Genomic DNA, 27,403 nt, shown 5'->3' with positions numbered 1-27,403 from the left:
ACTTAATAAGGATTCCTTTGAGCTTTTTTGGTGTGTTTTTGTGAAACGGAGAGAAAAAGGCCGAAACGGATCGTGTTATCGGACTCGCACATAAACATCAACCTTGAGTAGGTGTATCTGTGTAAGTATGTGGTTAAACTTTTACCCAGCTCGTTCCAGTTTCGTTTCTGAAGCCTTCCTTCTCTGTTTTGTCGTGTCATTTAAGGGGAAGATTTTTGGCCTCGTTTCAGCTGATATTCAGTTGCCTTTCAACGGACCGCTCGGTTGCCAAGCAACGCCATCAGGTTGCTGTGACAGAGCAGCGGCTCGTCTTGTGTTTTTCTTTCTCGAGCGCTGACACGAATGTCCCACAGTCTGAATGGTTTTGCAAACTACGACACTGCGAATGGCAAAATGTCTTCCAGGGAGCTGTAGTTTCTTAATGAGGGAAGTAAAGTTCCTTCTCTGAGTGTGGTAATTGGTAAGTGCAATTTCTGCAGCACATTGCGTCTATAGGCCATTGTACATCGATTTACACGCACCAAGATGTCACAAAAATAGGTCTTGTCCCTTAACTAGTGTTTTTTTTTCGAAATAAATGATCCCTTCTGCCATTTCTAGCCTTAGTATGTTTGTTTATGGCTGTCAGAATAGCAAACTTACGATTTTTGCAGCACAAACTAGGTTACGTAACGTTAGTGTGCACATTATCAGTGCTATTATTACATTATCAATGATATTATTTATGGTGAATTCAGGTAAATTTGGACACTCTTTTTTTATTCAGATGGCTGGGAAAATGACCTATTTAACTTGAATTAACCCTACGTACTTTTATCCAACTTATTTTTCTTCCTATAACGCAAGAGCAGGCTTGGCCATTTGTAAATTTCATGGGTTTGGCGTCCAATCACTTTAGTTAATTGTTTAGTAATTTTGTTATATGCTTTTGATGTTACTATTAATGTTTGGTTTTATTTTTAGCTCAGTTGTAGTTTTTGTGCTTCAGCTTACACATATTTCAGTTAGTGGCAGGGAAACATTTCTAGTTATTAATATAATTTCTCATTTTTATTTTATTAATAATATAGAGATCACTACAAATGTTACTATTTGCTATTTATTTATATTTGTTAATGCGTGTTTGTAATTTTGTTACTATTTGTTAATAAATGTACACAAAATAGAGACCACTACAAAAAATAATCAGTTTTTCTATATTTACTGTTTATAGGTATGTGTTTGAGTAAACTGAACATTTGTTTTATTAAGAAAAAAAAAACATGGCCAAAATAACAAAAACTAAACAGTGCTTTCAGACCTTGAATAATACCAAGAAAACAAGTTCATAAAAAAATAAAAATGTATTATTATTATTATTATTATTATTATTATTATTATTTTCATTATTTGAGGTCTGAAAACACAGCATATTTTTTTAGCATTTTTTTGTTATTTTGACCAGTTGTCTGCAAATAAATGACATTTATGTATATGAGTATTTATTTATGTAGGAGGACTTATATGTATATATGTATATATATATATATATATATATATATATATATATATATATACTATATTTTGTAATGGTCTTTTATTTATTTATTTATTTATTTATTTATTTATTTATTTATTTATTTATTTTCAATAGCTGCATAGAATGAAGACTTAAAATAATATTCCTTGATAATATTTAATGATAACAATTAAATAATAATTAAATAGAAAATAATCAATAGAAATTAAAATAAATAAACAGTATATTTTATAATGGTCTTTTATTTATTTGTTTGTTTGTTTGTTTGTTTGTTTTCCAGAGCTACATAGAATGAACACTTAAAATAATAATCCTTGATAATCTTTAATAACAGCTATTAAACAATAATTAAATAAAATAATTAATAATAATAAAAAATAATAGAATAATAGTAGCATTAAAAATTAAGACCATTAAAAAATGATAATTTTTCCCGTATTTACTATTCATAGGTAAGGTTTCAAGTAAACTGAACTTTTTTTTTTAATTAAATAAATAAATAAATAAAATAACAAAAACTAAACAGTGCTTTCAGTCCTCAATGGCAAGAAGCAAGTTCAAAAATATTTATTTATTTATTTTATTTATTATTATTATTATTATTATTTCATTATTTGAGGTCTGAAAACACAGCATATTTTCATTATTTTAACCAGTTGTCATTTTCTGGAAATAAATGGCAATGTTTTTATTTGTTTATTTGTTTAGGAGAAATGTTGTCATTTTTTCTAGTTTACAGCAAACAAAAATGTTTATTTTACTCAAACGCATACCTATAAATAGTAAATATAAATAGTATATTTTGTAATGGTCCTTTATTTATTTATGTAATTATTTTTCAGAGCTATATTTAATAATAACAATAAACAATAATAAATAAAATAAAAATGTGTTATTAAAATTATAATAACAAGTAAAATAAAAATTTATATTTAAAAAAATAACAACAGCAGTCAAACAAAATGAAATATTTTACTATAAATATCTTACATCAGAATGTCTTAAACCAACAACTTAGTTGTTCTTTACTTTGCTGCTTTGTAGTCACTGTGGCCCCAAAATCTATATCAGTGCAAAAAGAATTAAGATGTTCTCAAACACCAAGAGAATTGAATCTGCAAGACAACGGACCACACAAAGCAATCAAACAGTTAACAGATGAGAAAAGAGCAAACTGAGTCAAATGATAAAGGGGGAGCAAGAGAGCTGGAGCGAGTGAGCGAGCGAGCAAGAGAGAGTGAGAGGGAAGGAAGGAGGGAGGGGAGGCGAGAGGAGGGCGCGCAGTAAACGACACATAATGCACAGCGAGTAACGGGATCGTAAGCTGTCAGTGTCCTGAGCTGCGCGCAGATCTCATTAAAGGTAAGCAGACCGATGCTTTCTGTGTGTTTGAGAGTCACAGATTGATCATGTTGCTGAAATACCCTTGATGCTGTGCAGGGTTTCAAGCTTTGTTTTGTACGAAGGAGACAATAAGAAACAGGAGAGGAGAGAGGGAGAGAACTGCACAGTTTGTTCAGGAAGAGCAATAAATCATCTGTAAGCAGTGTAGACGGTGATTTCTGCAGTTGGTTAGAAAGATATTGAACTGATCTGTGTGTCTGTGTGTATTTGTGTGTGTGTGTTTCAGGATGTATCGACCGTCGCAGCACAGTGTGTGTGGAGCCTGACATTCCTCGCAGGGCTGTGTGCGATCGTCCCTCCGCTTTTCTGAGCATTATCACTGCGCCTGCTTCATCGGCAAGCGTGTGTTTGGACATCTAACCCCCCTCCGACCCCCCACCCCCCCACTTCCTGAGGCCTGTCGCCACGACAACCATGGACTGCGGATTGCGTCTGCCGCCCGTCATTGAAGAGGTCTTGGATCCTGCAGGTGTGTGTGTGTGTGATGTATCTACAGGTGTTCATTTGTGCAGCGGTGCATGGGAATAATTATTGTTTTCTCTCCCCCAACCTGCATCTGCATTGTTATCTGGTCTGTCATGAGGCAGAAGGTTGTTTGGAAGGATGAATCTCGCTGTCATTGTCTGATGTTAAATAGAGAGTGGTATTGGTGTCAGTCAAAGTAAAGGTTATGTGTGTGTCTTGATGAAGACTGATATGTGTAGGTAAACAACAAGCCTCAAAACCTCAGAAATTGAGATTGTGATGGTGGTTTTCTGTTTACGAATCATCTAATGCAACTGCTAGTAAAATTGTGTTATATTTTGTGATATATTTTCAGATCATATGTCTTGAGTAAAGTTTATTTTGGAGTCATTAGCAATTCTTTATTTTATACTTGAAAAAAACAACAACAACAAATAATATTTCATAATTATTATTATTAAATAATAATAATCATAATAATAATTAGCCAATGAGGTAAAAAATAACCCTGAGAAACAAAATTCGTAACATGTTTTAATTTAATTTGTTTATTTATTTATTTTGTTATTTATGTATTTATTTATTTTGTTTTTATTGGAAAAACATGGATTAAGATTTTTTCAAAAAGCATACAATATTATTATTATTATTATTATTATTAATCTATCTATGTGTATTATTCTTATTCTTATTCATTAAAAAATGGAATTGCAAAAACAACAACAACAAAAATATCTTTTAATTTTTTTGTTGGGGGGGAGATGGGGATTCAACATTCAAAATAATAACAACAACAACAGCAATAATAAAATTGATAATAATTTGTTGTGCCTTTATTATTATTATTATTATTAATTTTAATCCACCTATATGGATTATTATTATTATTAATCTATCCATGTGTATTATTCGTATTCTTATTATCTTAAAAAGTGGAATAAAATGCAAAATAATGATAATAATAATATCAACAAAAACATTTTATTTTTTTCTAGGACTCAGCAATTAGATAAATTAGTTTCCTTTGCATACTAAGAGCTAGGGAATTAATTAATTAATTAATTAAAGTAATAATAATAATATTTTATAATGCCTTTATTATTATTATTATTATTATTATTTCTATTATTTTTTATTACTATTATTCAATCTATCCATGTGCATTATTCTTATTCTTATTAACTTAAAAAATGGAACTGCAAAAAAACAACAACTAAAAAATAAATTAAAATAAATTATTATTATTAATAACAATAATAATAATACTAATAACAGTTTTTAAATACTTTTTGGGGGAATTAACCTTTAAATAAATGAGTTGCCTGCATATTAAGAGATAGGGAAAGTATAAATTTTTTTTTTAAAATAATAATAATAATAATAATAATAATTTGTAATGCCTTTGTTATTGTTATTATTATTATTATTATTATTCAATCTATCCATGTATATTCTTTTTCACTTAAAAAATGGAACTGTAAAAAAAAGTAAATAAATAAAAATAAATAAGTAATAATAATAATAATAATAATGATACAATTTTACAATACTTTTCGGGGGGAATCAACCTTTAAATAAATGAGTTGCCTTTGAGATAGGGAAAATATTAAAAATAAATAAATAAATAAATAATCTTTAAGTTATTTATGGATTCCTTAGCCTCCATCGTAGCTCACAATTCTTATTCGTGCTTACAGATATTACAATTTTCCAAACTTGCCAAATTTTGACACCACTGATTCTCATGCTTCTCTAAACTAATCTTGTTAACCAACCAAGTTTGGTGTACTGTGGTCTCCTGTGTGCATCTGCTAGTAAATTAAGCCTGTTTTGTTTTCACACGCTGTATATTTACAAGTAAATGCGGTAGCTTTGTTACCATAGATGGAAGGGCTTTGAAGATGTGCAGCAAGGGATTATGGGCAACCAAATACTGTCTTTCTGATATGTTGCATGCTCACTGGGGTGTTGTTATGAAACGATTATATTTCGAGTGCTTGGGCGCATACATTTATAGGCAAACACTGTAATGCTGTAGATTTCTCCTTGGAAGGGCTTTTTATGTCTTAAATAGCTGTTGTCTGTGGTCTAGAGGGATTGTTTTAAATTGTGCCTCTGATCAAAAGCGGCGCCGTATGTGATCTTCAAAGCTTCAGTCCCACCTTCTCTATCTCCACTGCTCCTTTTCCAGAGAACCTTGCCTGCTGCGACAAGAACGCACAAGTATTGTTTTACTGGATCATACTGCAGTAAATTGGGACGTATGCTTCTGTAGGAGGACCTGAGATGGAAGGAAAGATTGAAGGAGGTTTAAAAGCTCCTACAGTGTTTGGGGAGCAAGAGGAGATTATTTTAACTCCTTATTTGCAGTGCTTCCTTGACAACTCCTTATAAATGTCCTGCTGATTTAGCCAGCAGTGATGGTGCTGCCTACCTCTCCTCCATCCACCAGACGCCCACATGTTCCACATTATTTGAGAGTCACTTGCATTCCCTGTCCACCCCCAGGCGATGAAAACACACGTTCTTTCTCTCACCGCCCACATTCTGGGTGCCATAGTGCTTACAAAGTTTAGGTCCAGTCCGAACCCCAAAACTTTCTGCAACCGCGGTTCATTTACATATAGAGGCCCTTTCTCATTTCATGCCTGTCTGAGTCTTTGTCCACTCGAAAACCTCACCAACGCTAGGAATTTCTATGCAGTCTGTTTTTGTCGCGCTGATAGAAAAGTCAGTTTTCAGCCTGTTACTCAGTTTGTGAAATCTTACAATGGAGGCCAATAGTGCATTGCACCAAAAAAAAAATGTTAAGATACAGTACACACTGTTGTAAAAGCATAACAACATGCTCAATATTTACGTTTAAGATGTAGGCCATCCAAGGTGTAGATGAGCTTGTTTCTTCATCTAAAACAGATTTGGAGAAATTTAGCATTACATCACTTGCTCACCGATGGGTCTTCTGCAGTGAATGGCTGCCGTCAGAATGAGAGTCCAAACAGCTGATAAAAACATCACAATAATCATGTCAAGTCATCCACACAACTCCAGTTCATCACTTAATGTCTTGTGAAATAAAAATTTGTATTTATACATATTTTGGACTATGGGGGCACCATTATTTCGATGACATTAAATGGTGAGCAACACAACTCGAAAAATAAAATACTGTTTGTGCTTATCCAGATTTTTGCCTTTTGTCCTGAATGTAAAGTCATCTAAAGGAATAGTTCACCAAAAATGTAAAATTGCTGAAAATTTACATTCAAGATGTAGATGAGTTTGTTTTACTTTGAAACAGATTTGGAGAAATTTGGCTTTACATCATTTGCTCAACACTGGATCCTCAGAGTCAATGGGTGTCGTCAGAATGAGAGTCCAAACAGCTGATTAAAAACATCACAGTAATCTCTAGTAAACCACATGACTCCAGTTCATCAATTAATGTCTTGTGAAATTAAAATCTTCATGTTTTTAACCTGGGTATTAAGACTTGTACAGCTTAATATAACATAAATAATGTTTGCTTACAGAAATATGTAGTAGAAAACCCACAAAATATTTACGTTATTTGAAATCCACATAATTTTATACATATTTTGGCACCATTATTTCGATGACGTTATATGGTTGCAAGCATTACATCACTTGCTCATCAACGGATCCTCTGCAGTGAATGGGTGCCGTCAGAATGAGGTTCCGACCAACTGATAAAAACATCACATTAATCCATAAGTAATCCACGCGACTCAAGTGCATCGATTGACGTATTGTGAAATGAAAATCTGCGTGTTGGTAAGTAACAAATACATCATTAACAGTTGCTTTTGGTTAAAAAATGAGTCTTTTATCCATAATATTGCTTTCTCCAGTGAAAAAGTCAGAATCAGGAGAGAAATATGCCCAGATCAAGCACTGTTTAAAGCAAAAAACAGCTTTAAACAAATATTGTTTTTATCAGCTGTTTGGACTCTCATTCTGACGGCACCCATTCAGCTGCAGAGGATCCGTTGGTGAGCAAGTGATGCAATGCTACATTTCTCCAAATCTGTTCTGATGAAGAAACAAACTCATCTACATCTTGGATGGCCTGGGAGTGAGTACATTTTGGTGAACTACTCCTTAAACCTCTTACTTTCACATAAAATGCAGACGGATACCAAAAAGGAATTGTTTACATGTCATTCACACAGTAGGATCTACTGAAGATATTTTCTGTGGAAATTTGAGCTTGCCTCGAATGCTTAACTTACTTTGAACTCAGAATGCTCTTTATGCTGTTTATGGGTTGTGGAGGTTTACATACGTTGACCTCTGAACTCAGAATGACACAAACAAGGCATACTGCAGCTTTCCTTCCTCCAAAACCTTCCTCTTCTCCTTCCTGTGGGTTTCCTCCCTCTGTCGCTCACTGACCCCATCTCATATGTGAGGAGTGGCTCTTTAGAGCGTTCCAGAAGAGCTGACGGCAGGAATCACAAGGGCCGTTCAAGTGAGATCACGCTCACTTAGCAAGAAAAGTTACATGCGGAGAGAAATAGTGTGTAGGGCCCACACTCTCAGAAAAAGCTTTCTCATGAGTGAGAGCTCAAGAAGTCCACAGAGAGTGCTGGCTTTGAGATTTGGAGAGATCCAGCTCACTTTCTTTCCTCTTATTTTTCATCAGCTTCGTGTGTGTGAGTTTTGTGCTTTTTCTCAAAACATTAAATCAGAACATGACCCAGTTTACTTCTCTAATTTATCAGTGCACATTGTTCTAAAAGAAAAAAGGCTGTTCTTCATAATGTTTCAGCAAAACTTTCTCCACCGTTGAAATTACTTTTCTGATGATGTAACCCAGATGGCACAGATGTGGAATAATATTACTAACCCACTAGATTTTGACAAAAAGTCTCTGACATTATGCAAGGGTGTTGTGAGAAGTTGCCAGGACATTGCTTAGGTGATCTGAGGCTGTTTTAGGTGGTTGCTGACTGTCCCATGTCAAAGATACAACTCAAGCATCACCTTTTTATTCAGGTGCAATATGTAATATTGACAGCTAGCAGTTAAAATGGGTACAGCAGTCTGAATTCAAAATATTGGAGAGCGCTGTTTCTCCTCTGCCTCCTCCTTAGACTTAACAGCTCACATGGGTTGCCAGATTGAGGACACGTAACAGGAACAAGTGCAATTGCCAGTAGAAGGTGATGAGTCTTACACTGTAAGTTAATGAGTTGATTATCCATGTTTGAATGTTTCTCTGGTCATAGAGCTTTTTAGACGGATGCTGAGACTTTTTAGATTGGGGAGAATCTGCAATCTCTGACCCAGTTCGTTTGCAGGCTTCCATGGCTGCAATACGCAGTGTTTTCTACCAGCTGGCAACCCAGGGTGTCAAAATGCAATTGACCCTTCACAAAGACCTGCCAAACAAAATGGCAGATTTGCTGTGATTGGTCAGATCGCCTGTTAGGGCTGGATGATAATTCAATAATGATAATTATCGTGCAATATAAATTTGCTCTGATAAACGATAATAAGAGCTCGATAAAAGTTCAATATAATGTTTATGCGGCAGAGTTGGAACAAAAAAAAAAAAAGCACTAGTCATTTAAAATATAATTACAGTCTTTTGTGATTAAGCTATAGTGTACATGCATTTATACTAAATGTATTTAGACTACTGTTTTTCATACAAATACCTAGGAACCATATCACATTTTTACCATGGTATTGAGGTGCTACATTTGTGGTTTTAACTGTTATTATCATGATCTATGGGTGATACTATGGGAGAGCAATGGTTAATTAAAAAAACTAACCTCAAAGAGTCAGAAGAATTAAATTTTACTAGAAACTAGGTTGCTACAATTTTTACAGATATTACTGATTTTGATAATAAACATAAATCTACATCTGCATCCTAACTCAAGTTTATTTCTAAAAGAAAAAAATGTTATATTGTTAATAATATTGTCAGGCAACACAAACCTGTTTCTTGATTTCATACAATAACTTGCAGAACTAAGAAGTTATTTTTTTTCTATTAAGATTTTGAGGAAAAATGACTGGAAAAAGCGTAAAGAATTCAAAAAACATGCCATAAAGAATATTTTCAAGCTTTCACATTGTAGCAAAAATCTGCCTTTAAACTCGAAAGAAATAAAAAATTGACATTTATCGTGCTAATTATCAATATTGACTGATATGAAAAACAAATATCATGATCATTTTTGGCCATATTGCCCAGCCCTATCACCTGTCAGTCAAACTCCCTGCAAAGTGTCAATTGGTTAAACTGGAAGTGGGCGGAGTCACACTGACCAAAACAAAAATAGACATTCCGAAACAGAACACACATTTTAAAGTAGACTGTTACATTGTTTTTCCGAGAAACAAGTATATGAATTCAGCTGTTATCTGCAAACATATAGTATTTTATGCTTTACTACAGTCTAAAATGTACATACACCTTTAATGGATTGCAATTACCACTGTATTATAATCATTCATCCTTGTCATCAATGTTCAGAGGATTGGGTTTTTTTACATTATGTAACTCAGATGGCAAGGTTGTTCATGTAGTTTTTATGCATGTTAAGTGCAAAATGATACCAGTAGGAGTTATTGGGGTTGGGCAGGGGGCTGTAACCATGGCAACAAGGCAAGAGCGTGTGAACTCCTGCGAACTCGAACGTCATGCAGCTCCTTCTTTTGCGTCTGTGAAAGTGAGAAACCAACAATCTCTTTTTCCGGTGCCGCTTTCTCCTCTCCTTCTCCCTTTTTCCTGCTTCCTACTTCCACCCCTCATCCCTTTCTCTTTCTCGTTCTCTCCTCCTCTCTCATTCTACCTTGCCAAGGATAGAGTCGATGTGAATAATTCATGCTTCTCCTCACTGCGCCAGAAATGTGACACGTGCACGCACACACATTTAAAGCGCTCTGATGCTTCTGGGACCTGGTGATATCTCACTTAAACACAACTCTCACCCTTTTTATGCCACGTTTTTATTCAGATCTTTTATTCTGGCTTTAGGTGTTATGACACATTGGTTTACTATTTTGTTCTTTAAGAAAAAGCATTTGATTTTGATATTCCTTCCTTGTGTTTGAGAAATGATTCTAATTGGGAAGGACACAGTCAGTGTGACTTCTTTGTTCATGAGGCTTGTCTTACAGTTGTCTGGATGTGTGTGTAATGGTCAATGATGTGTGTCTGCAAGGGTTTCAGACTGGACGGCTCTACCACACAGCGGGCGAAGAGCTCGGATATCGTGCTAACAGGGCCAATAGAGATAAAGGATATATTTGGTTTGTTCTAAATCTTTTATGTGCCTTTGTTCAGGACTAGGGAGCCTCTGGCTACTAAAATTAAACATTTAGAAGTCAAATAACAAATAAAATACAGAATTGTTTGATTCAAGGATGGTTATTCAGAAGTGTGTTATTTTGTTGAATTCACATAAAAAACAAACATTAAATTAAAAAACGCAATAAAAAAAAAATATATATATATATATATATATTTATATATTCTTCAGCAGCATGCAGCTTTTGTTAATTTAACTAAATTACTAAAACTGAAAAAATAGATAAATAAATAAATAAATAAATAAAACAAACTCTATAAAAATCTAAAAGAAATGACCATAGCACAGACCAAAATAGCTAAAACCTAAAATAAATATATTTTCTTTGGCAGTATTTGTTAATTTAAATGTACTAAAATTACTAACACTATTTATATTATATAACTAAAAAAATTGGAAAAGTTACAATTACAAAAAACTGAATAAATATGAAATATACGAATATGAAATAACAAAAGCACAGACCAAAATTTCTAAAACGTACACTAAAATAAAACCAAAAAGGAAAACAAAACAAAACAAACAAACAAAAAAAAAACCCAATATATATATTCTTTGGCAGCATTTGTTAATTTGAATGTACTAAAATTACTAAAACTGGAAATAAATAAATAAGAATAAAATTATATATAAAAGAAAAGACAAAAGCGCAGATCAAAATTGCTGAAACCGAAACTTAAGTGAAACTAAAAACAGAAAAATAAAAGCTAATGCTAAATACTTATACATATTAATAAATAATATAAAGTAACAGAGTATAATAATACAAAAAAATAATAATAATAAATCACGGCTCGTGATTCACTGTGGTGGATTCGGTAACATTCCTGAATGATTTACTGACAGAATAAAATTAATTAGAACCGCTAAATAACAAGTGAGTTCAAGACTGTTTTATAAATCTTTTTGGCTGCTTCATTTAAAAGAACTAGGTTGTCAGTGTAATCGTGCTCTTTAAACGAACTGATATCAGACAAAACTAAGTTTGGACAGACATAAAGCTTTCCAGACTAGATTTTAAATAATGATCAACTATTACAGTCGCAGATGGAGCACTGCTTTCATTTTTACTCACTCATTATGCTGGTATCAAAGTCTGATGTGATGCTTTCTGCTGCTGTGGTAATGTCTAGGTTGTCATCGCCTAATGAGAACTAATTAACAGTGTCACAATAGAGGAGAAGAAAGCAGGCATGGATACATAATTGGGGTGTTTCGAGAAAGCATAATCCTCCCCCACCTGTTAGGCCTCATTGATATTCCTGAAACACAGGTCTGTGCTTACAAGCGGATGGTGATTTACATTGTGTTAGTGGTGTGTGTTTACGTATGAGTCTTTTAGGGTTATACAGGCATGTTTTTGAATGGATTGCGATGTAGAAAATGTCACTCAACACCTTTCCCTGCTCTCTGCAGTGTGTGCTTGCAATATAAAAATCAAAAGGCAATATGAAACCAAATTTGACCTTGTTTTCTTGCTTAATAAATGTCCTTTGTGCATAATTCATTGGTGCACATTATTGTAATGGAAAGAAAGCCTTGTCTTTTATAATCTTTAATCAAAACTTTCTCCGTCTCTGCAATGACTCATTTTCCTGTCACTACAAGGCTGTTTGAAAGATTATGTTGATTAATCCAGTTAGAGCTGTTTCTTACAAGAACGGTTTATAGAAATAGGAAATTTTAACATTTGTTTAAGAACCTTCATGCATTTTCAATCCCGTATGACTTAATTTTCAATGTGAAACACTAAAGGTGTTTCACAGAATGTCCTGGTTGCTCTTTACATTACAATGAGGTTGTAGAGCTCTAAAATGGACAAAAATGGCACCATATAATTTTACTATATTCTTTCCCTCTATGCTTAAACTCAGACGTGACCCTGGACCACAAAACCAGTCTTAAGTTGCATGGGTATATTTGTAGCAATAGCCAAAAATACATTGTATGGGTCAGAATTATTGATTTTTCTTTTATGCCAAAAATCATTAGGATACTAAACAAAGATCATGTTCCATGTTCATTTTTAGTCAATTTCCTACAGTAAATATATCAAAACTTAATTTTTGATTAGTAAAATGCATTGTTAAGGACAACTTTAAAGGCGGTTTTCTCAATATTTCGATTTTTTTTTGCAGTCTCAGATTCAAGATTCTCAAATAGTTGTATCTCAGGCAAATATGATCTTATCCTAACAAACCATACATCAATGGAAAGCTTATTTATTATTTACAGCTTATAAATTAAATGTATAATTCAGATGTATAACTCTCAGTTTAAAAATACTGACCCATATGACTGGTTTTGTGGTCCAGGGTCACAAATTGTATTTGCATTTGTATAGATTCAAAATGTTACTTCATCCAAAGTTTGATGTTAGTGATTCCAAATCTAAACAATCAAGCAGTTGAAATTTGCTACATATGGTATATATCGCTTTACATGCATGGATGTATTTACATATCCAACTTTGAAGGGATAGTTCACTCAAAAATGAAAATGACCATATGATTTTCTCACCCTCGAGTCATTCTAGATGTATATGACTTTCTTCTTTCAGACTAATAGATTCAGAGTTATATTAAAAAATGTCCTGCCTCTTCCAAGCTTTATAATGGCAGTGAATGGCTGTTGAGATTTTGAAGTCCAATAAAGTGCATTCATCTATCATAAAAAGTGCTCCACATGGCTCTGGAGGGTTAATAAAGGCCTTCTGAAGCGAATCGATGCGCTTGTGTAAGAAAAACATATGTATTTTTTGCAATATTTAAGGCCTTTATTAACCCCCCGAAGTTATGTGAAGTACTGTTTATGATGGATGGATCCACTTTATTGAACTTCAAAATCTCAACAGCCATTCACTTCCATTATAAAGCTTGGAAGAGCCACAAAACTTTTAAATATAACTCCGATTGTATTCATCTGAAAGAAGAAAGTCATATACATGTAGGATGACTTGAGGGTGAGGAAAACATGGTGTAATTTTCATTTTTGGGTGAACAGTCCCTTTAAATATATTGTGTGACAAATATGTGACAAGAAATGGAACACTCAATTTGATGTTGCATAGTGGAGAAAAAAACTGTTACAATTTACAATAGAGAAGCATGAACATTCCACAAATTGTATTCTTTTGTGTTCCACAGAAGAGAGTAAGTCATACAGGTTTTGGAACAACATAAATGTAATTAAATGATAAAAGAAATTACGTTTTTGAGAGCAATTAGAGCCATTATTAGGACTTCACATTTGCTTGACAGTCCCTGTAGGTGACAGTTTCAGACCCCTTTCCCACGCATCTGTTTTTCACCAGAGCTGTCAGTTTAATAACTGACAGGCATTGTTTAGCCAGCTCAGTCTGGGTCCTTTTTCGCAAAGACTTTGCAGTCTATACTTAACCTGTGGTTTACTGCAGGCTTATACAACACCAAACACCGACCACATCACTTTCCTCAGTCAAAACCCTGCAGCTAACGCTCTAGAAGCCCGTTTGACTTCACCAGCAGCTGTTTAACATTGACAAGTGCGACTTTTGACCCATTACTGAAGATGCATTTTGAAGCACTTCAGCCTCTGCAGCTGTACTGCTTGTTCTTGGCAGGCGTTTGCTGTGGAAAAACAGCTCGCTGCATTGCAGTCATGCTTTAATAATGAGGAGGAATGCAACTTAAGTAGAAAACTCCTTAGGTGTGTGTGCAAGAGTCTAGTCTAGTTGTGTTTTGTGAATGTATGTGTGCTGCTCCTTGATTTCCCAGGAGGCTATTGTGACTTTGTCCATCATCTTTCTTCTTTCCAGCACTGTGCTTAGTTTATTAATGATGTTTAGACTCTGTTTTTCTTGTGCAGCTCATATGCTGGCGACAGGCTGCATTAAATTAAGTGTTTAAATATTATTTTTGGATTTGATGGATAACTTGAGACTATAAGGCTGAAAGGTGTGTTGAAGGATGTGTGTATGTGTTAAGGTTAAGGTTAAGGTCAGTGTAAAGTTACCCTCAGCTAGCACTGGGCGTGAGAGCAGCGCTATAAACAGGAAACTGATGTCACAGTCTGGATTTTAGCCAGACACGGGCTGATCACGCACTGAAAAGTGAATATGCATGTAAAAATAGGGTATAATAGGGGTCTTTCAGGCCAAGGACTAGAAGAGAGTATTACATTTTAAATAAAATGGCTATAATAACATGAATATGATACTATATGTATTTGCATACTTCATTTATGATGTTTGCATTAGAAATTCATGTAAATAATAGTGATGTGTAAAATCATTAACTTGAATGTTAAATGTGAAATGGATGAAATATTTGAATTATATTTAATATTTTAATAATTAATCATTTTTATTTTTTTTTTTTATTAATAGATGGGTGCAGCGGACCCCCTATTGAAGACCCCTGAAATACTTTTTGTCATGTATTTAAAATAGAGTCCCAGATTTAGATTATTTTAATTATTTATCATTTTATTTTATTTTATTTTATTCTATTCTATTTTATTTTTATTTTTTGGTATTTTATTTTATTGGTATTTTGTATTTTATTTTATTTTTTATTGTATTTAATTGGTAATTTATTTTCTTTTATTGGTATTTATTTTTAGTTTAATTTAATAAAACATTTTATTTGTTATTTTATTTTATTTATTGATGAATGGATGCAGTACTGCAGTGGACCCTAATAGGGCTTGTGTTTTGTTTTATTTTATTTTAATCATATTTTAATTTATTTTATTTTATATTTCATTTTATTGGTATTTTCTTTTATTGTATTTTCTTTATTGGTATTTTTTGTTTTTATTTTATTACTTTTTATTTTATTGGTATTTTTTTAAATTTTTAAATTTTATTTTTTTTATTTATTATTTTATTTTATTTTATATTATTTTATTATTTTATTTGTTAATAAATGGATGCAGTACTGCTGTGGACCCCCTAGGGGTCACAGACCCCCCTGTTAAAGACCCCTGAAATACTTTTCTCATGTATTTAAAATAGTTACTCCCTCATTGAGATTATGTCACTCTGATTGGCTGCTGACAGTTTTGGCATTATGATTGACAGCTCAGGACACAGGCGATAACATAACTAGAAGGGGTGCAAGACATGTGAATACATCAGTGTTTGATTGATGTTGTTTTTGTTATGTTGAGAAATGACACTGGATTTCCGCCAGCGCCACTGGCTGATCCCAAAGCCGCGCTTGTGACCAGAATGATATTAATTCTCTGAGCTCATGAGAACTCCGAGAACTATATTTGTCCGTGTTCGTGATGATCGTGATGGGACTCTTTGCACGTCAACATTTAATACCACTCGTGATATTAGGATTAAATATGAGCCTCTGGACATGGTCTGAAATTGTTTCATTTAATTATTATCTCCAAAGTGCTCCTTTGCAAATTAATCGTGTCAGTTGTTTTGTAAATGCATGCTCTGATTTCAAAGTTGGGTTTATGTTCCACATAATACAATTCTCATTCATTTTTATGTGGCTGGAGATTCCATCATGGAATTGTAATCAGGAAAAATGACACAAATTCAGAAACAGACTCTCACATGGTCTAAAACTACATCTGTTGAACAAAGATGCCTATTATTGAGCTGAAATGCTCATACATGAGAAAATCGCAAGAATCTGAGTTCAACAGGAAGTGAGGCCTCTGTTATGGCAGCATTGCACATATGGTGCATGATGTTATTACAGGAGAAAAAAATAAAAGTTCACATATGTTTTGTGTTCTGTGCATTGGAGTATATGCATTTTTTTTTATTTTTAAAAAATTAGAAAATAGTATTTTTTTAGTTATAATTTAGTTTGTATGACAATTTTCCAACATTGTTACTAACCTCAAGTCATCCAAGATGTAAGATTTGGAGAAATGTAGCATTACACCACTTGCTCACCAATGGATCCTCTGCAGTGAATGGGTGCCGTCAGAAAAGATGGTTTAAAGTTAAAACGCCTTAATGATGCATTTGTTTCTTGCAAACACACAGCTTTAAACTTAAAACAAAAAACATGCATTGATTAATAGAGTCGTGTGGGTTACTTGATTATTGTGATGTTTTTATCAGCTGTTTGGACTCTCATTCTGACGGCACCCATTCACTGCAGAGGATCCATTGGTGAGCAAGTGATTTTATGCTAAAGATGTAGCAACCTACATCTTGGATGGCCTGAGGGTGAGTACATTTTTTTAGCAAATTTAAATTTCTGGGCGACTATTGCTTTAAATTTTAAAACATTATATATAAAAGTATGCTGAAGTATAAGTTTTATATCAAAGATCATAGACTAACGGCACTAGTTCGCACTAATTAGTATCAGAAAACCACTGAGGCTGCTGTTGTATAACTACTTTGCCTTATTTATCCATAGGGATGCTTCATGATTGCAGTGTGCGTTGCCTATCCAGTGATTGATCCAGATGTCTGTCTGCATGTAAAAATAATTTTCTGTCCCCACAGAATAATTCATAGCTCTGATATGCTGGATAAAGATGATTGGGTGCTATCAAAGCTGCTTATAATCCTCTGAGCTCAAGAAACCTGCCAGTGCTGCTGCTGCTTCAGCCTGTATGTGTGTGTGTTTCCCCACTGGTTCATTATTATTTAATAGATGTTTGAAAGACTTTAATCTGCAAAGCATGATCAATAATACAGCACAGGGCTCATTACAGGAGAATATATATTTATTTCATTTAGGAAGAGAGAGGGAGGTGAGAGAAAACAAACACGGGGAAAAGAGAAAGAGGGAGTGAATGGGAGAAAGAAAGATGGAGGAATGGGGGGGGAGGAGTTGCTGGCAAGACAATTCATTTTCCGCACCGACAGATTCCGTTAATCCCACGCAGGCATCTGATCTAAGAGGATCAGAGAGGTGAATCGTCTAGTCAGGTTTGGCATGGCCGACTGTCTCTGTGTCCTGTGTGTGGACCTCATGTCGTTCACAAGCATTATCCAATTTAGATTTGCTTTGTGATATTATAGAAATGTTGATTCAGCCAAATTATTTAAGATACTGGTTTAATTATGTATCTATTCATATACATTTAGATGCATATTCACCCAAAAATTAATGTGAAAATTACCCCATGATTTACTCACCCTCAGGCCATCCTAGGTGTATATGACTTTCTTCTTTCAGACGAATACAATCAGAGTTATATTAAAAAATGTCCTGACTCTTCCAAGCTTTATAATGGCAGTGAATGGCTGTTGAGATTTTGAAGTCCAACAAAGTGCATCCATCCATCATAAAAAGTGCTCCACATGGCTCTGGGGAGTTAATAAAGGTCTTCTCAAGTGAATCGTGCGTTTGTGTAAGAAAAACAATTCTGCTAACTGTTGTATGCGAGAGAGTGGCATTTCAACAGATGGTTTAGGATGAAGAAAGCTAGAGGTTACAGCCTTTATTAACCCCCCGGCGCGGTGTAGAGCACTTTTTGTGATGGATGGATGCACTTTATTGGGCTTAATTAAATTCAGCCATTCACTGCCATTATAAAGCTAGAGATTACAGTTAATAAAGTTTTAAATATGGATATTTTTCTTACACAAATGCATTGATTCACTTTAAAAGGCCTTTATTAACCCCACTGAGACGTGTGACACATTTTTTATGATGGATGGATGCACTTTATTGGACTTTAAAATCTCAACAGCCATTCACTGACATTATAAAGCTAGATTTTACTGTTTATAAAGTTTTAAATATGGATATTTTTCTTACACAAACACATCATTTAATTTCAGAAAGCCTTTATTAACTCCCCGGAGCCACTTGGAGCATTTTTTATGATGATGGATGCACTTTATTGGACTTCAAAATCTCAACAGCCATTCACTGCCATTATAAAGCTAGAGATTACTGTTATAAAGTTTTAAATATGGATATTTTTCTTACACAAACACATTATTTCATTTCAGAAAGCCTTTATTAACTCCCCAGAGCCACTTGGAGCACTTTTTATGATGATGGTTGCACTTTATTGGACTTCTAAATCTCAACAGCCATTCACTGACATTATAAAGTTAGAGATTACAGTTTATAAAGTTTTAAATAAGGATATTTTTGTTACACAAACACATCGATTCGCTTCAGAAGGCCTTTATTAACCCCCTGGGGCTGTGTGGAGTACTTTTTATGATGGATGGGTGCACTTTATTGGACTTCAAAATCTCAACACCCATTCACTGCCATTATAAAGCTTGGAATAGCCAGAAATTTTGATTTGAATGTAACTCTTATTGTATTCGTCTGAAAGAAGAAAGTCATACACACCTAGGATGGCTTGAGGGTGAGTAAATCATGGGGTAATTTTCATTTTTGGATGCACTGTCCCTTTAAAGAGATCTAGAGAGTGAGAGTTAAGAGTGAGGTTAAGTGTGTGTAATTGTCTGAACTGGTTCTCTGAGTTTAAAGGTCAGAGGGCAAGTGAGCGAAACAACAACGGCCGGCACCTGAGTTATAGATGAGACTAGAGGGAAGATGAGGAGAGAGAGGGTGTTAAGGTGACTGTTGAAGAGAAGGATGAACCTGGGAATGAACAGGAGGATCATTTGGAAAACAGAATGAAAGAGGCGATGTGAATATTTCAAGGCTGGAAATGGAAAAGAATGGGATAGAAGAGAAGGAGGGTGTTGAAATGGGCTATTTTTAACCAGCTGGCTTCTTACTTTGGTAAGTGATTAGCACTGGAGAGGAGAATGACAGCAGGAGGAGATCAGCTGCTCACTTTAAGTTCTTTCATTCAGTTTCTTTGTCACTTTTCATTCAGCATAGGAAAAAATAACAAATGAGAACTGTTTAATGTCTTGTTTTATTTTATTTTATTTCTTTTTAAATATTTCATGTAATATATATTATTAATAAATTATATTTGTGTTTATAATAATTAGTATTAATTTAGCATTTTATGTAGTATATGTTAAAATCTTATTTATTTAATTATTTAAATTTAAAGTACTAATTAATTTTTATTATTAATTGCAGTTCTGTATAATTAAATATATTTTATTAGATATTATTAAGTAATGCATTTATCATTTAACATTTTATTTTATTATTTATTATGTGTATAAAGATGTATATATATATGTATATAAAATGTCTACACCCACTCCTGCCACTAGAGGACTCTATGGGTCTCTTACAATTTGCAAGGGCCACTGCTGATTTCTTGTCTGGACTCTGTGTGTGTGTTGTGTTTGTGAACAGACAACAGGTGAAGGCAGAGGGGAGATTCATGGCCTAAATCCTTAAAATAGCACACATTCCTCTAGCACTGGGGCACTGGTGGCCCTGGGTGGGTGTTTTGATTGCTTGAGGGGGGGTCTGAAGGTCTGCTGGTGTCGGAGAGAGATGAGAGCTTGGGGCCAGCAGGTGATGAAGAGGTTCCTTAGATGAAGGTGTTGGAGTGCATGGATTTAGTAGGTTCTCACCAGAGACAACAGGTGGAGGTTGGGGGTGGGGGTGTGGGACATGCATAGCTGCACATCTCCTTTCTAAACAGAGAATGTGGGAATGACAGCGAGACAACTTTTACGGTAAATGGCATTTTGCTAGATGAGGTAATATGTATTAGAGCAGAGAAAATTCGTCTCAAGGAATATTATTGGTTCAGGACAAGTTGAGCTCAATTCAGAGTATTTCTGGCAAAAAAAAAAAAATGTTTATATATATATATATATATATAATGTGTGAGAAGAGTTAAGTTATTTTAATGTGATATAAGACAGATATAGATATATAATTTTTATTTTAATTATTGTAATTTTGTTTTGTTTATCATGTCTTATTTCATTTATTATTTTATTTTGCTTTATTTTGCTTTCTGTCATTTTATTTTGTGAATTTTATTTTATTTTTTCTTTTAGTTCTATTCTATTTTTTTTTTTATGTGTTGTCGTTTTGTTTGTCATGTAATCTTATTTCATTTATTATTTTATTTTATTTTGGTATTTTTTTTCATTTAGTTATTTTATTTCAGTTTATTTCACTTTCTGTGTCATTTTGTTTTATGTATTTTATTTGTATTTTATTTTTCATTTATTGTAATTTAGTTTTGTTTGTTTTGTTTGTTTAATTTATTACTTCATTTAGTTTTGTTTAATTTTATTTAATTTTACATATTATTTTATTTCTTTTTTCACTTTCTGTTTTATTTTATTTTGTGTATTTTATTTTTTATTTTTTGTAATTTTGTTTTGTTTGTCATGCCATTTTATTTAATTTATTATTTTATTTAGGTTAATTTTATTTCTTTTTATGCATTATTTTATTTCACTTTATTTCACTTTCTGTCATTTTATTTTGTTGTTTATTGTCATTTTGTTTTGATTTTATTTATTATTTTATTTTATTTCATTTTATGCATTATTTTATTTCTATTTTTTTGCTTTCTGTCATTTTATTTTGTGTATTTTATTTTTATTTTATTTTGTTTTATTGTATTGTATTTTTTATTTATTATCTTTTTTGTCATGTCATCGTATTTCTTTTATTTTGTTTTATTTTATTTCATTTTATGCATTATTTTATTTAACTTTATTTCGCTTTCTGTGTCATTTTATTTTGTGTATTTTATTTTATTTTTTATTTATTGTCATTTGTTTTGTTTATCATGTCATTTTGTTTAATTTATCATTTAATTTTGTTTTTGTTCAGTTTTATTTCATTTTATGCATTATTTTATTTCATTTTTTTCACTTTCTGTTTCATTTTATTTTTGTATTTTATTTTATTTTATTGTCATGTCTGTCATGTCATCTTATTTATTATTTTATTTTATTTTGTTTAATTTTATTAGATTTTATGCATTATTTTATATATGTAATTTATATATATGTAATTTTTTATATCCGTTAGAATCAGTAATTATATATTTTATCTACATTTATTTATATGTTTATTTATCTTTGATCTCTTTTCTCTCTCAGACGATGTGTGTGACTTGAAAGCGGAGCGGCCTGGCATAGGCAGCGAAATGACGGCCAAAGAGCGAGGCTCGCTTGAGGACAAGGAGGAGAGAGACCAAGAGGAGCTGGAGGCCGGAAACGGAGAGAAGGGACAGGAGGATGAGCGGGAGAAGAAGGAGGTGAAGGAGGAGACGCCGGAGGAGGAGAAGGAGGGCCACAGAGAGGAGCAAAGAGGACTGGAGGACGAAGATGAACTGGAGGTGCTGCGGTCGCAGGTGGTGCAGCTGCTCCTGGAGCTGGATGAGACCAGAGAGGTGTCGCAACGGCACGAGGAGAGCTACAACGAGCTTCAGGGTGCGTTTGCTAATGCTGGTCTGTTTTTAGGGTGTGACGTCATCACCAAGGAGTTCCCTCAGCTGTTACTGACTGCCAAACCACCTGTCATACCCTCACACAAACAATCCTGGCTTGTTAATATTGTCAGATGCCAGTGATAAGTCACTAATTACTCATTTCTAATGTCCCTCCAGTCGCCGTTTAATGTCGTTCTTTTGCTTTGTAGGTCTGTTGGAGGAAGAACGTCTGGCAAGTGCCCACCAGGCCGAGAGCTTTACGAGACAGATCCAGAGACTTCAAGGTGAACGGAAACACATTTAGAAACAGATGTGTATGCCTTACAGCACTAATAACTGCAGCCAATCATAAAATAAATACAATTAACTTTTAGCAGACTTCAAATATGACAGATATAAATAGTTTTACTCAGTCATCGCGCAACATAAATATCCTCTTACATTTGGCATATTGAATAACAGCTGTGTCCAACGCTAATGAATAAACATTCTTGATACATCAAGCTGTTTTATGATTTCAACACAGACCACAGATGATTTGAAGAGGCGATTTGCATATTCACACTGCTGTGCTGGGTTAAAAATAGAAATCGTTGGCTATGCTTGGAAATATTAGACTGGAGTAAATACAATGTTTACTGTGCATAGCATGCAATTTTTTTTGTATGCATTCAGTACCCAGATAGCATTTGCCGTAATGAGCAATGCACATCATCGTATAATGCACTGGGTACCTTATCCCACAATGCAAAGTGCTTGACCTCACCTTCCATTTTTTGAAACATTTTGGTCTGAAAACATTTTATATCTACGATCTTTTTAATAAAACATTTTATTTTATTTTATTTTATTTTTTTATTTTTTTTATAAATTATATTTATTTATTTATTATTTATTATGTTGTTTTGTTTTTTTGACATTTTATTTATTTATTATTTTATTTTAATTCATTTTATGTCATTTTATTTCACTTTATTTTCTTTTATTTTTATTTACTTGTTTTATTAGATTTTTTTATTTTATGTATTGCCATTTTGTTTTGTTTATCATCATCTTATTTTATTTACTATTATTTTTTATTATTATTATATTTATTATTATATTATTTATTGTTTTATTTATTGTCGCCATCGAATTATATTTTATTTCACTTTATTTAGTTTTGTCATTTATTATTTTATTTTATTTTTTATTTTATTTATTGCAATTTTGTTTTGATTTTTCTTTTACTTCATTTAATTAAATTTGTATGTACTTGTTTTATTAAATTTTTAATTTTATTTATTGTTTTGATTTGATTTGATTTTACTTAATTTAATTACATTTTCTATTTACTTGTTTTATTAGGTTTTTTTATTTATTGTCATTTTGTTTATTGTCATCTTATTTTCTTTATTATTTTATTTTGATTTGTTTAAATCTTATTTTTATTTTATGTGTCATTTTATTTCACTTAATTTTACATAATGTTTTTTATTTTATTATATTTAGTTTAATTTTATTTCATTTTGTATTTTATTTTATTTCACTATATATTACATTTCATGAGTCAATTTTTAATATTTTTTATTATTTTGTTTAGTTTAGTTTAATTTTATTTCATTTTATGTGTCATTTTATTTCACTATTTAATTTAATTTTATTTACTTGTTTTATTTGATTTCTTTATTGTATTTATTGTCATTTTGTTTTGTTTATGGTCATTTTATTTAATTTATTATTTTGTTTTGTCAATTTTATGTCTTTTATTTTTAGTTTTATTTACATTTTATTTGATTTTTAAATTTGATTTATTGTCATTTTGTTTTGTTTATCGTCATTTTATTTATTATTTTATTTTGTTTTGTTTCATTTTATTTCGTTTTAAGTGTCATTTTATTTTGTTTTGTGTCATTTTTTTATTTTATTTTCAAAAATGAAAATGAAAATTGGATACCACTCTCTAAAAATGACAACAATGTATCATAAATGTTAATTTTTTTATACTGTTTCACATACTTGTTTCAGTATTTGACAGTATGCAGAATGCATTAAGCTCACATCATATTTTGAACATATCCGACGTTCCTTTGTTCCAATGCGGCTTTGTTATCTTCATGAATGCATTATAATGATAACATCAACTAATTGCATTACTCTCTGCACGTCATGTTCAAACACTCCCACAAGGTCTTCTTCCATTCAAACTCAATGTTATCTGTGAATGTTTTATGATGGAGATTATCGGGTAACTACCACAGAGTCCTTCAAGCATGATGTCATTTCCTGTGCTGCTGACATTCCATTTCAGTTAGTTTGTTTGAGTGCTACTTGGGTGCAAGAGGGGAGATGGGAAAAGCAGAGATGATGGAATTGTTGTTCAGTTCCCCAGTGACTCACTTTCACTTTCTCTGCGGCTGTGCTGTAATTAAATTAAATGAACTGTGAGGAGGCAATGTAAACCAGTGTTTGCAGAAGTGCACGGGTTGCGGCGAGGTACCATCGTGAGTAATGGAATCGCAAATATGAATTTCGGTTTAATCACAGTCTGTGCTGAAAGTTTTTTTTTTACTAGCCGTTTTACCGCCTTGCAAGAAGGAGTCTGATTATAGTTTTCCAGAAGCCCCTGCAGACTAAAATTCACACTTTGTGTGGCTAATTTGAGAGGTTTTGACTTTTTTTTGCTACTGTGCTTGATAGCTGGACGTGCTGAGTGAATGCTGTAATGAGACGTGAGCTGAAGGCCTGTATTTTTCACTTCAAATGTCCTTGGTTTTCAGTGAAGTGGTTGATTATAGACCTCAGATGGTCTTGATGTACTCAAACGGTGCAGATATAAATGCTACATGGATTTTATTAGTTAGTTGACAGCTCATAAGGTTTTAGAAGTGTATGCACCAACTCTGAAATAGCATACTACTCCTATTATTTCTGCAGCATATACTGTTGTTAGTATGCACATTTTCATTAAATATCCAGTAAATATCCAGATGAACCACAATGTGAGGTATTTGAATTACCTTTTATTTTTGTTACTTAATTTTTATTTACTTGTTTTTTTTAATTTTATTTAGTGTGATTTTTTTTATTATTATTATTATATTATTTATTATTTTATTTATTATTGCCATCTTATTATATTTTATTTCACTTTATTTGGTTTCGTCATGTATAATTTTATTTTATTTTTGTTTACTTGTTTTGTTGTATTTTTTATATTATTTGTCATTTTTTCATGTATTATTTTATTTTATTTAGCTTTTATTTTTATATTGTCAGTTTTCATTTTAGTAATTTGGTATGTGCTATATATGTGTGTTATATATATTTCCATTGTGTTTTATTTTATTTTTATTCAGTTAGCTTTTATTTTCATATTGTCTTAATTTAAATTTTATTATTTGGTATTTGCCTGTAATTTTTATTTTATTTTATTTTATTTTATTTTATTTTATTCAATTAGCTTATATTTTTATATTGACAGTTTTAGTTTTAGTAATTCGTTTTTTTGCCTTTGTTATTTTGATATATTACCATTTTTATTTAATCTTATTTAATTTAATTTAATTTAATTTAATTTAATTTAATTTAATTTAATTTGGTTGCTGAAACAATATTTCAAATTTTTGTTTGAATGTAAGTTTAAATTTGTTCATCTATTTTTTTTTTTTTTATTTCAACTACCAAAAACTAATTTTTATAGTTTTTGTTTTATTTAACAATAAAAACATTTGAAGATTTAATAGATTTCCACACAAATGTGGATTAGAAATAAATAGTGTTTATTTTTAATTTATTTATCATAACATTTCTATGCTGTAGATATAGTATACATTCATTTTAGTAATTTTATTTTTTATTATTTTATTTTATTTTATTTTATTTAGATGACCTGCAATGTGAAGTATTTGAATTAGCTTTTATTTTGTCAGTTTTCGTTTTAATTTTAGTAATTTGGTTTGTGCCTTTATTTTTTATATATGTCTTTTAATTTATTTTATTTTTCTTCCCAAATCAGTTTATAATTTATGTTTTATTATTTTGTCTAATTTTGACTCTTAAAACTTTTTAGGCACATAGGGATCAATTTCTCATTTATTTCCCAACAAACACTTGAATACCATCATATCACCTAAAAGTACCATGTAAATTCCATGCCATATGAACATGATTTTATTTAATGCTTTGGTACATATCAAAGTACCATTGTAAGTACCATATGATATCATCACTGTACTGCAATACTTTATATTACTCAATTTTTAGTTGATAATGTTGTTCTGTCCCACCTCTGACCCACAGCCCAGCTGCGTTCGGTGCAAGAAGAGCTGGACAGCCTTGAGGAGGAGAAGGCCAGCGAGCTGTGGGAGGCACAGGAGGAGCTGCGTGTGGCACAGGAGGAGGTGCAGGAGCTGCAGCAGGCGGCAGAGGAGGCGGCAGCCGAGCGAGAAAATGACATCGCCCTGCTGCAGGAGGAGCTGTGTCGTCTGCGCGCCGAACTGGAGCGTCTGCGTGGCACCACGCAAGAGTACGAGCTGGAGCTCACCACATTACGGGCCGAGATCAGCATGAAGAACCAGCGCAGGGAAGAACAGGAGAAAGCAGGAGGAGAAGGTCTGATTCTCATCGCACTACAGGGATATCCCAAATAAAAAGACCAGTTTATATCAGCTTGAAGATTAGTTTTTACTGGCTAGTGCTGGTTTGATGCTGTGTAATGTGCTTCAAAACACAATGAAGTGTTTGAACATCCTCCTTGTACAAATAGGAGTGCACTGGATGAACTCAACACACTCTAAAATACTGTGGTAATATGAGAGTAAATGACCTCTAATGAGCAGTGAGATGGTACAACTGGGAAATAATACAGCACAGACTCACACCTCTCCAAAACAGCTCTTTGCAGTTGGCAGGACGGGCCTGTTTTTCCATGAGGGTGTGTGTGAGAGAGAGATCTGTTGGCTGTGTGCACTTTGGCACAATCTTGTCCCATATGTCTGTTTGGATTTGCTCAGATGCAGAAGCTAAGAAGAGTGAAATAGTGAGAATGCAAATGTCTGTTTCAGGTTTCTACTGTTTATGCAAGAATTACATACACAAGTTAGTAATTAACAGAAAGACAAATGTTGTGTTTGTGGGGTATAAATGTCTTAAATTATAAGAAAACCTGAATTCACAACATTGTCAACATTCACCATTAAGGGAAAATTGCTTAATTAGTGTCATTATTGTTAACTAAAATGAAAGCTAGTAAAAACTGGTTTCTGTTATTGAAAGTAAGCTGAACTAAAATATATTAAGCTGTAATAAATAAAATATAAACATTAGTATAAATAAAAGCATAACTATTAGATGGAAGAACCTAAATTAAAATAAATAAATAAATAATTAAAAATTAGAAGTGACAATA

At 32.6% G+C, this 27,403-nt stretch overlaps 1 protein-coding gene across 4 annotated transcripts in view; it reads left to right on the top strand.

The window, feature by feature from the left end:
• The first annotated feature begins 326 nt into the window (after window positions 1-326).
• Window positions 327-27,403, top strand: part of LOC127164609 (coiled-coil domain-containing protein 136) — a 45,394-nt gene continuing 18,317 nt past the window's right edge. For 3 of the 4 annotated variants that reach the window (XR_007827681.1, XM_051108631.1, XM_051108629.1), the window contains exons 1-5: window positions 2,750-2,881; window positions 3,150-3,392; window positions 21,683-22,015; window positions 22,224-22,298; window positions 26,296-26,607. Coding sequence is in view for 3 of the 4 variants with exons in the window: in XM_051108631.1 (XP_050964588.1) it covers window positions 3,338-3,392; window positions 21,683-22,015; window positions 22,224-22,298; window positions 26,296-26,607 (775 nt within the window). In the remaining variant the exon portion in view is untranslated. Of the gene's footprint in view, window positions 461-2,749; window positions 2,882-3,149; window positions 3,393-21,682; window positions 22,016-22,223; window positions 22,299-26,295; window positions 26,608-27,403 lie in introns of those variants that run through there. The other variant, XM_051108630.1, reaches the window with a different exon arrangement.

This window comes from Labeo rohita, chromosome 4, assembly GCF_022985175.1.
Source record: "Labeo rohita strain BAU-BD-2019 chromosome 4, IGBB_LRoh.1.0, whole genome shotgun sequence".
NCBI classification, from domain to species: Eukaryota; Metazoa; Chordata; class Actinopteri; order Cypriniformes; family Cyprinidae; genus Labeo; species Labeo rohita.
The sequence above is the reverse complement of the archived record's forward strand: the minus strand, read 5'-3'. Positions and strand labels throughout refer to the sequence as shown.